At 36.7% G+C, this 12,153-nt stretch overlaps 1 protein-coding gene across 3 annotated transcripts in view; it reads right to left on the reverse strand.

Annotated features, from left to right (window-relative positions):
* The window catches only part of LDAH (lipid droplet associated hydrolase), a 117,958-nt gene that overhangs the window by 55,431 nt on the left and 50,374 nt on the right, over positions 1-12,153 (reverse strand). For all 3 annotated transcript variants that reach the window (XM_027710190.2, XM_039378718.1, XM_027710189.2), the window contains one exon: positions 10,165-10,334. In XM_027710190.2, coding sequence (XP_027565991.1) covers positions 10,165-10,334 — 170 coding nt within the window. The remainder of the gene's footprint in view (positions 1-10,164; positions 10,335-12,153) is intronic.

Consider the following 12,153-nt stretch of genomic DNA (forward strand, 5'->3'; position numbering starts at 1 on the left):
CAGGAAAAAATTATCTGTTGTTTCACATTACTTGAAATATTTTCCAGTAAGAAATACTCCTAGAATTTTTCCAGCTGAAGCCCAGAATTCTGCTAAATACACAAAAGACTCAGAAGTGTTCTCTACAGACACTGCAAACTATTTTTCAAGAGGTCAGCTCTACATACTGAACTATTTGCAAATTATTAAAAATATAAAAAATATTAAACACACAGACTGTTCATTACATTTACAAGTCTCACAGGGTTGAAATGCAAATTACTCTGTACTACAAATATTTGGGTAACTGAAAACTTGCCCAAAATGTTTGAATTAAAAAAAAAAGAAAAAAGAAAAAGCCTTTTTATGGGTTAAGGTAATAATGAGAAAACTGTTCTCCCAAAAATCTGTATCTTATTGTTGGACTGAAAATAGTTTAATAGAGAAAATATTCATTGACAGGGCAGTATTTTACATAAAGAATTAAGCCCCATCAAAGTGGGCAATGTCATTCCATCTACAAGGGAAGTGCCAAAGGAGACGGCCAAAATTTGCAACGGTGTGATAATACCAGCAGGGATGGATTTGTTGCTATTATGATTAAAGCATATAAACAGAAGAAGATTAGGAGGGGTGAGAGTGAAAAGAGAGGAAGAATAGTTTATTGGTTGGAAGAAGGGCTGGGAGAAGCTTATGTTGGAATGCAGTGTCACAGTTACACACCATAAAGCTTTCAGTTGCTCCCATTACATGAATGTCAGAACACAGCTGCCACTTTCCAGGAGAAATTCTTTCCTTTTTCATTTTGGAAGTACAGGGTGGTTTTTTTTTTTTTCAGTGTAGCACTCCCATGAGATCACTGCATTGCATCTGCAGGTACCCTTACAGCACACGGACTGGTAAATGTGATCCTTGTAGACATGTTCTGGGACATTCACCACTTAGGATGAACCAGCAATATGTCTTTAAATTGGAGAGGTGGCTCAACCTACACAAAGCATTAAGATTTTGTGTTGCCTTGAATCAACTGCCTTCACAGTCATCAATGTACAGCCATAACTACTAATAAATCTCAATGAAAATCCACTCAGTTTAAGGAAGTGTGGCTGAACAAGGTAAATGAGAAACCAGCCTTACAATTATAATCTCATTTTGCCGATGAAAAGGAAAGGCCATAATTTTCCATCAGTGCCTTGAGATCCTTGGAAGTGCTTAGTGCTCCACTCAAGACATTTGGAGATGTATTTTAGCACTCACTGAAGTCAGCCCTCAAAAAGGCATCCAGTGAACCCAAGCCCATAACCCTTCTTGGCTCAAAGGGTTAGTAGTCAGACAAGGAAAGCTGAGCGGGCATTGAATGTTGGAAGGAGTTCATTCCACTACCATTTTAACCAACTGAAGTCACTTAGTTAATGATGTGCTCTGGAGGAAGAAGAACAGTCAGGTTCTGCCTTGTGGTATCAGTGAAGAACAGAATGACTGTCAGGAAGTATACACTGAGCAGAACTTTGCATTTTTGTCAAAGAAAGGAAGGAAATCAGGAGTATTTGAGGTTCAAGATAGAACTTATATCCCAAAGTCTTGTCAGGATATCAGAAGAAGAGAATAAGAGAGAGGAGGGAGTGGGGAGTTCTCTCAGTCAGCTCATTTTTCCATCCTTGCTTTGACCTTTCCAGAACTGTAAGCATTTTAAATAAGAAGGGGAAAACAAAAAATTCCTTCCTTCATAATACTACAGAGTGCTGCTAGCTTTAATTACTATGACAAATGGAATATAGGCAGGAATCTGCTAAGAGAGCAAAATTATCATATCTAATTTATTACACAAATAAAACTGGTCATCAGGTAGTAAGGGCTTTAGTTTAACTGAGAACAAGAATTTGTAGAATATCTTTCAATTGCCCATGCCAGGTAAAAAGTCTAAACTCTGCCAGCTGCCATTAAAGGTCACAATTTAAATTATATTTATTGAGAACTGGGGGTTTGTACCTTTCATCTCAGTAAAATATACTTACAGTAGTCATACTACTGTTCTAAAATAGAGAAGTAGAAATTCAATATTTTCAAGAACAATTAGGACTCAGTGAATTCTGCTCCTTAAACAGAACTATGCCTTGTTTTGGAATTTTAAATGGAGCGGAATGTTCTTAAAATTTTCCAGTGACTAGAAATGTTGTAACAAAGTTATTAGAAGCATGTTTTCATTAACAGCAATTGAAATTTCTTACAGGACTCCAAAGTTATAAGTTTATTAAATACATTTTTGTTCCTGGACTTGTGCTCATATGTATACTTAACACTGAACTCCACATGAAAGAGCAAACTCCAATGATTTTTTTTTACAAAATGCCACAGTTACATACACTTACATCCAAACAGTAGAAATCAAGTATTTAAAATATTTACACATTGAAATAAATAGAAAAGGAAGCAGACTTCTATTACATTTAATTTTGAAGATAATCTCAGTCATAAGAGTACAGAGGGGGATTCTTAAGAAGAAATCTAGGGCTTGATTTAGTTCCCTAAATATAGACTTACAGTCACTGAACACATCCTCAGGTATCTGAAAAGATCCACAGTGGCATTGGCAAAAACTCCCTAAATAATCAGCAATCACAGAAATAATAAAAAGATACAGGAAAAAATTCTCCAGTATTTGCCTGAACTTAATTTTATGGTGTATTAGAAATGCCCTAAATGCAGTGAATGCACTGTCCAAGCTCTGAGATATCATAACTGTTTTCTATAAAGTTTGTGTCTTTTTCCGATTCCTTTCACTCCTCCAATGAACTCTTCAAACAGGACACACCATTCTCGGGATAGAAGGCAGTGCAGCAGAAGCAGCCCTAGACTTCAACATAAATCATGGGGAATGAACAAATTAATAATACGGCAGAGTAGAAATATTGTAATTAAAAGACTGTCCTTTCTAAGTAACCTCTTCTAACTAGAAGATCCAAGACAAGTCCTTCCCCGCTTCCTGAGTAACTATCACATACAACACAGGCAGGAGCTGACAAAGCAGCTCACCTTCTTTGCTGAGGACTCAAGATTGACAAAACCCATCTATTTTAATATAGAGCTTCTAGGAACAGATATTGTTTATTAAAGCCATGCTTAAAGTTTAACTACATCTTTGCAAAGTCTATGTTCAAAAACTCCACAATATCCCTTCAGCTGCTCCTTTCATGAACAAGTATTTAATGTCCTAACTGACTCCTTTCTCCTTTTCTCTACTTAATATTAAAACAGCATGAAAACTGCAGATTTCTGGCTCTGTTTTCTTCTGTAAAAGCACATTAACTACACTAAAAAAAAACCAAAAACAAAAAATTCAAGCTATGTGCAACATATACTGAATTCCAATCGTTTGGTCCAACTCTCTGAAGAGATGAGACTCTCATTTTCAAGTGCTATGCACACACATCTGTAGACAGGATTTCGAAAGATCTCACCACCCAGCATAAAAAGTTCTTTGCGAAGTGTGGCTTTTGAAATGGTGTTGAGCTCTTTTTAAAACATATGCCATAAATCCTCATTGTTTTTGAAACTCACTTCTTGTTGTATGTTTATGATTCTCTCATTTCTATCAAATCAGTTATTACAATACGAATCTAAATTTCTGGAGATTCAAAAAACAAAATTTTATGAACAAACCTGTAAAAATTCCCAGCACTTAACAAATCCTGTTATTCTGCCATTTACTATTTTAGTCATCTTTTTATTTTTACTCCTTAATTTCCTCTTCATTCTGATGTTTTCCTTTGGATTCTTGATGAATGATCACAGATTCTGCTTTTCAGTTTATTTTTCTTCCTTTTATGTTTGTACATTTGGCCACTTCGATGTCTTTTTACTTCCTAGAAAAAAATAATTTTTATAGGTTTATCTGAACTTTGACTACATACATCTGCAATCAGATGTGTCATTAGTAGTGAAACACAATGTTACTAAAAAACCCCAAGTCTCTTGAAAATTATTGTTCTTATGTTTTCCTACTTCAAATTACACTGACTAAAATCTCACTTTTCATATTGTTTCTATATTCCTCTCAGCAGTGGTGAGGAGAAGTAGAAGAGAATATGACTGGGGCCCTAAGGATTAGGGTCTGTCATCAAGCCAGTGAAAATAATGGTTGCTGGCAGTCTCTTGGGTGAGTTGACACTCTCAACCCCATTCCGCAGTTATCAGCCTTTCACCAATGGTGTTCCCAAGGTTTGTTGAGCTTTTAAATTCAGGCTGGTGGCTTTTTATAGGTGTCTCAGTAAAAAAGCCAGGATCTCTCTAACAGGTCTTTGCCACGAACTCACCAACTGTTGCTCTTCGCTTTGCAGCCTCCCACCCTAAAGAGAGAACGTTTTATGTTTGTCTTAGGTTTTCATATGAAGGTTGTTTTCGATTTTTTCCTTTTTAAAAAAAAAACAACAAACCTCTCCACAAATCTTCACAGAAACTTTGATGCTTCAAAGATACAGTATTTTATTTATTTTATTTGGTTAGATTTAATAAATCACCTGCATTACTTCTCTCTTTTTCCAAGTAAGTGAGCTGTGAATGTTTGCATGTGCCCCAAGTTCATATTGTTGCTTTGCTGGCTGTTCCAGACAATATCAGATTTACTGATATTGCCTGAAGCGTCATTGAGAGTTGCAAGGTGGATTTTTCAGACTCTGCAATGTGTATGCTGTCAACTAAAGCAAATTTTTGCCTAATTGCTGCCTCGGACCACCTGGGCTTCATTGTACATACTCCCAAAGACTTGATATATCAAGAACTGATAGAGAGAATTGCCAAAAAAAAATTATATATATATAATAGAAATAGTCCAACTCAGTGACCAACTTAAAACATCCATAAAGTTAATAAAGTTAAATTAACGCACACGCAGCTCACTGAAGACAGCTGAACTTAGGTTCATGTTTAAATCTGTGCAAAATTGTGTTAGTCTGTCTTTTTTTGCTTTCTCAACACTTAAAGGGAGATGAAGGGTGGGTTTATATAAGCCCAATGCTGTTTGCTTCGGTTTTTAATATGTAGTCCATTTATCTGGGTGGATGGACTGAAGAAGAAGAAAAATATACCAGACTTGGTTTAGTTTTATATCATGGCCTAGAAATTCATAGCTCTCTTCACAAGATATGCATTTATCTAAAATGTGCACCAATTCCCTTGTGAGGTCTGCTAAGCAGAGCCATCTGCTTTTCTCCTGCATAATAATTTTGAAAATGTTGTCATTGGGTTGGCGTTACTGTAAGTCTTTTAACCACTTTAATTTTTATGGTGATTTTTTGCACTTTTCATTTAAGCCTGCTACAAACAAGAAATTCATATAAAAATAGTGTTTCTCCATATTGTTTCTCCCGATCATGATCCCTACTGCTAGACATAACCACATATCCATATGCCACCTATCAGTCCAACCCCTTCAGGAACCAAGAGCAAACAGTTCTCAGCAAGGACAAATCCAAACAAGCTGCACAAACCAAGGATATTTATTTATGCTTCTACCATGCTGTTGGTTACACTGCACCCTGGCACACAGGTACACAAAGTATAGAGAGAAGATATCTTCTTTCTTCAGAAATCTTCTGGCTATTTTTCTGTATTTCTCTATATAAGAAAAGAATATATATAAAATATATATTTATTACTCTCTCTCTATAGAAACATATATTTCTATAATATTTTTCTATTTTATGCAGTCTCACTGTACTCTTCAAAATATCTGAGATAAGCTTACTTTTGTAAGAGAGCATTCAAGGTGGTAAAAATATATTTCTTTGGTAAGTATATTTTAAACTTTATAATCAGTGAGATCACCAGAATCACCAGAAATTTATTTACCAAGACAACAGCTATGTAAACTGACTTTGTTTAAAAGTACTGCGACATCTACTTTAGGTGATCAACACCGGAATTAGATACCAGTATATTAAATAAAACTTTCAAAAATGCAATAGAAATTTATATTCTTTTTTACTTTTTCATCTTCTTTCTACTTCCAAAATGCACTAGAACATCAGAGCCTGCTACATTACCATCCTTTCAGAAGATGTTTTCTGTAATGGTAACACCACTAGTCTTGGATCACATAAACAGGTTCTAAACTCAGCAAAATAGAAACTGAACAAATGTAATTTCCTTCATATGTTCCTTCCCTCTTCCATTCACGCAGCTGAAAAGATTCCCTATTATCTCAAACGTCAGAAATGCTTACTAGTTCCTGTACTGTTAAAAAAATCTCCCTCACAAATCCAGTCTCACAGATCCTGTGGATCTCCAGTAATTCCACAGTAAAGACACTTGTTTTCCTGTAGAAATACCCATATTTAAAAACATGGTGAGGTTTCTCTTTCCTAACATTATGAAAGTGCTTCCCAAACTCATAATCAAGTGTTGAACTAAACAATTAACTTGTATACAGAAATGATGTGACCTATGAATTTGTTTTATACACAACTATTCCAAGTTATGGGGTTTTAGCTATTATTTGTGAAATCAACCAAGTTCTAGCAATACCCAATATTCTTTTACTTCACTGAGACATAGTAACAATGCATGGGTTTGAATTACATATCACAGAAATTTTATTTGCTTAAACTAATACATACTCGGAGGTTTCAAGCTCTTTCTCACCAATGAGTTTCACAGGAAGAGCAATACTTACTTTGTACCCATTAATAAGTGTTAATTTATTACCACAAAGGTGGCATTTCAAAAGCATCACTGCAAATGAAGACTAATGCTGTAACAGACCGAATTTCATTAACAAGGAAACATGTCAATCTTTGACTAAATTAATGATCAAAAGAGGTGTTTTAGGAAATGCTCAGTAGTGCTGCCAGCAAAGCACAAGGAAATCCTCCAAGTAAGGATCTGCATTTTAGAAGAGAATGCCCAGAGCTTGGAGCATATTTATGAGTCAGGCTCATGTTCCAACAACTGATAAAATCATTTTGTCACTCAGTCTCATTTTTCAGTTCTACTATCTGAATGAAGAGCAAAGATTATGAGGTTAAGAGCAAGTATCAAGGAAGCTGTACATTATTGCAGTTTTCCATCTTGACAAAGTGAGGCTGATCTTTTTCCTTCCCAGTGTCAAAATTTTTTAGCAGTTCGGCAAAATCTGGATGCCACAAAATTGAATATTGTCAAGATTCAAAACCCACCATGGTATCTAAAAAGTGTTTGTGGTTGCATGTGAACCAGAAAACAGACTGGCCAGGAACCATTCCCTGGCCCTGTCACTAAACAGGAGGGCATGGGATGGTCTGTGCCCACAGGGCTGAATCAACTCCTGCCTCCGAACAGGATGTCTTCATCCAAACTAACTCCTGAGAATGGTCCTGGACCTCTGCCAAGCCCAGAACCATTCCAGGTTGTTTCGGGGAGTTGCTGGCTCCTTTGGGCTGAAAAGTCACTTAAAGACAACTTTAAAAACATCACTAGACCAGTACTCAAATCTGTGCAGTAGCCCCACGTAATTACAAGTGTGGATGTAACCTGTGTGCCCTTTCTCTACTAATCAGACTTACTCAAAGGCATCAAGCTAAGACTAAGCTTGTGCTAATGGGTCTTCTGAAAGAGTTCGTAACAGAACTCCCTGAGAGTCAATAGGAAAATATGGATGGGGTCCAAAACTGAATTTATGCTGGAGTAAACTGGCAATTCCTGTTTAATTTCTCTTAATGAAATAAGAAAGCATAATTTCACAGAAGTTTTAGAAAAACAATGCAGTACCCCATTAACCTGCAGAGCACAGAGGCCCAAGAAGCCAGCAGCATTCGTGTCCAAAGGCCAATGAAGCTGGTAAACAAGCTAGAAAAGCCAGAAAACAAGCCTGATGAGGAGCAGCTGAGGGAGTTGGGTTTTTCAGTTTGGAGGATAGGAGAGGAGGTTCAAAGGGGATCTCATTGCTCTCTGCTGCCTTAAAGGAGGCTGCAGGGAGGTGGAGGTCGGTCTCTTCTGCCTTGTCTCAAGTGAAAGTATGAGAGGAAATGGCCTGAAGGGAGTTTCGGATTAGATATTAAAAAACCTTTTTCATTGAAACAGTGATTAAGCATTAGAATAAGTTGCCCAGGGAGATGGGGGAGAGATGGGGGAGTCACGGTCTCTGGATCTGGATGCGGCACCTGGGGATATGGTTTAGGGGTGTTTATGGTGGTGCTGGGTTGATGACTGGACTCAGTGATCTTGAAGGTCTCTTCCAACCTTGATGATTCCAACCAACAGCTGAACTAAGAGAGGAGCAATCTAGTCTGTATTTGGCTAGACCATGGCAGGGCTTTAAATTGTTCAATAAAATTTCTTTACAGAAAGGGGGTCAGGCATTGGAGCAGACTGCCCAGGGAACTGCTGGAATCACTAACCCCTGGAAGTGCTCAAAAAACATGTGGATATGGTACTGTGGGGACAGGGTTTAGTGGTGAACCCTGTGCTGGGTCAACAGTTGGATTCAATGACCTCAGAGGTCTTTCCCAAAGTTAACGATTGTATGACTCTATGATTCTAAAAATCAAATCTGCTAAACATACATACCAAATATAAATGTTTACTGGATTATTTGAACAATAAATACAACACATTAACCTCTAGCTCAGAATAATAAACTGTAAGCTATGAAAGACTCTTAAAGCAGTGAATTTAAGACCTAAACAAAAATTCATGTAATGAAAGAATATCACATAAGAACTACACAAAAATAAAATCAAATGATCTAGCTACTAAAATACATATATGTGCTCAAAATCTTGTGGGAATCAAATATTCCAGTAAAAATAAAGGGAGAGATGGAAACACAAGTTTCTTATTATCACACTTCATATGTTACAAAACCTAAGAGTTAACTTATTTTTGGCAAAGGGACAAAGGTTGCACAATACTCCGGCTTACACAAATATTTTCTATTGTTAAATGCATCTTAAATGTAGCTTGTCATATATTAACTTTATGCACACAGTGCACCATGCAGCCTAAGAGTGTCCCAAAGATCTCTACGTTTCAAAACACTGATGAATAGTAAGCTGCCAGAGTCCAATGAACCAGGTGTAAAATAGTTACTCAACAATTTATAGTTTAACTGAAACCAGATAAAATCATTTGAGCAATAAATACTGTACACATTTTGACCAAATTGGTATTTTTGGACAAATTACTGCATATGGTATTTTCTAGAATACTCCTTCCTGAAAAGATAAAACAGTAATAAAAGTTCTCTCAAAAAATGCCCTTGTTTATAATCGTAAAGTGAAATATGCCTGTGGAAATATATCCTCATGTTTAACATTTTTAGTTGCTCTTTCCTTTAAAGGAAAAAAAGAGCTAGATGTGCAGTGGAAATGGTTATGAAGAAGTGGATATGCATATATTAACCACATGCATATATTAACCACAGACTTTATGCTAACACGGCACTTCCTTCCACTGAGGATTTTATAATGTAAAGAAAGAGAAAATGATTTAGTAATATTTAAGAATAAAAATTCTGTATTCTTCATTCATCATCCACTTCTAGAGTGAGTTATTACTGAGCACTAACAGTTTACCATCTCCAGAGGGGCAAGGACATGGTCCTGCCTCAGCCTTCTTATTGCTTCACAGTGACAAAGGGAAATGTTCAGATACACAGAACATGCAGTAGCAGCTCTCATTGAGTTACACAAACCAAGACTGAGTTGCATAAGCAATGATATTTGCATACGTATTAAATTTTAAAAACATCTTTCATAGTACTCATCACAATTTATATTACTAGTTATTTCCACACATTTCCCCATGTCCAGCCAGCAATCTGGTCGCCTCGAGATAAGAAATCACTATTAAAACCATAACCAGTCTTAATTTTTGGTGTAATACATAATGTAATTGTCAAATATCTAGTGATCTACTTAAAAATTACTTAAAGATGAGAACAAGAAAGTCTTAAATATATTTATCACTGTTATTAATTCTTTATATTCCGAGGGCATTAAAGGCTCAAATTCAGACTCAGAACTTATTTTTACATCAAACTACTATATTATATGTTAGTAGGATTAGCCATTAACTTTTTGTTTCACGTTAATTGAAAGTTTGTGTATAGCAGAACAGAGCTTCCACAGGAAATCCTTGGCATTACCCACAGGCTAAGCACATGCCCTGCTTTGCTAATAATGTAACACTTATTTGAGAAGGTTGAGGTACCTGAAGTTCTGATGCTCGCTTCATCATCTCCAGGGTGATGTAGCAACCAATAGAATGTGCAATCAGTACCAGCTTTATATCTTTTGATACATTCTTTTTGAGGAAGTTCAGCTTATGCTCTACTTGTCCGTTAAGTCCAAAAACATCCTCTAGCTCCTTAATATCTGTGTCTGAAACATAAAAGAAAAGAAGTCCTTTGGTTCAATGATAGAAATCTCAAGTATCTCTCGCCCCCCACCTCACTTCTTCATAAAACACTGAAATAAATACACATATTAATTTAAAAAAAAACAACTGAAACCACCAGACATAATAATTTAAGGTTACCACCACTGGCAAATATAGACTGATGAATCACATTCACAGGATATGAAGCCTTATGTGTAGCTTGGGAACCAGGGAAGGATAAGGAAACATGGAGCTTCATGGCACATCATCCAGTATTGTGGTCTCCTTCATTAAGGACAAGACCAAACTCAGAACATTGGATCAGCTTAAATCAATCCAACTTCACAGTGAGCAATCAGGACCTACAACAGCAATACTGCCCAGGAATAAGAGTCCCTCCTCACAGAAGACAAACTATCATGTATGTCATCATGCACTAAAACTTTCAGATATTCAAAATCTCCTGTCTTTAAACAAAGATGCACAAAAATGTTCCATGTCATTAGGAAAAACAGAAATGCCTATGTGTCAACACGGAGCGCTAGCACCTACACAAACTACCCTTATTTATGCAGGTTCTTATCACTGTCAATTCAGTCACAAAGAAGATCAAGTTAGAGCTTCATGCTTCTAGATTACGGTGCAATTTGATCACTGCTTTGCCAGGGACCTCTTAAGGGAGCTTGAGCAATCCCTTATGAGAATTTGGATCATTGCTTCCTGGCCAGTCAACAAGACAAAGTTGAAACAGTGTCTGTAAGAATATACAGCAATTCAGGCATCTTTAACTCTTGCTCATGAGGTGGGTGACATGGATCTCAAGTTCCACAACCTAAGGGGGTTCACAGCTCCTTCATCTGCTAGAAAAGTGCTCTACTCACTAAACTAAATGCTACATTGAGGATATACCACTCTAAGCTGGACTACTCCACTGAAAAGACTGTAAGAAAAAATACTAAAATAAGAATGAAAGAAAAGAGGTAGAAAGCATGAAGGAATGTATGCCTCTACCTTACCTAAAGGAGATGTAGTGGCATTAATATCACTTAATGTCTTAAATCCATACTATTATCTCAGGATTCAATTTCATACTTCAGTATAAAACTCTGATTTTTATACTCCTTGCAGGCTGACTTTGGATGCAGCTTTAGTCTGAAATAAGCTAAATCTCCTGGCAGCATGGTTCAGACACATGATGGGGACTGGCTCATCACTGATCCATGGTCCTAGAGATGGCATCTAGGTTCCTGGCAAATGTCACACACCTTTTCAGGAGTAGCTGACAGAGATAGTGCACCCACAGTCCTAACCAAGTATTAGGTGTGACTTCCCACTTGGTTTCTTTTGATGTGCTCTGCAACAGTTCCCTGTGTGAAAAATAAATGTGGAAGAAAGCATCCATCGATACTATAAATACATTAAAAAGACTGAAATGCACTGAAAAACTATTGTAAGAGAAAGTCAGATAGTATCATAGATCCATTTCAGATGGGAGTTGGTTTTGCATCTGCTTGGAGAAAGTGACAACTATGGGTGAACTGCCTAGGACTGTGAACAGCGTTTATCAAATCACAAAGGCTGACGGGATTTTAATACGTATGTAGTAAGTTTGATGGCAATTGGACAGTAATCTCAAATACCAAAAATTACCAATGTTACCGTACTGAAGCTATTGGAAGGCTGACAGTGACAGTACAAATTAGTAGCCCAAGTGGGCTGGCACTATAACATCTTTTTGATTATCTGCATGAAACATAACCTTTAGAAGCAAAATAATTGCTCGAGAACATGTTCTGATGGCTCTTTTCTGAGTTTAAATTA

Source organism: Pipra filicauda, unplaced genomic scaffold (assembly GCF_003945595.2).
Source record: "Pipra filicauda isolate LSUMZ 115617 unplaced genomic scaffold, ASM394559v2 scaffold144_size1929842_pilon, whole genome shotgun sequence".
Taxonomy (NCBI): Eukaryota; Metazoa; Chordata; class Aves; order Passeriformes; family Pipridae; genus Pipra; species Pipra filicauda.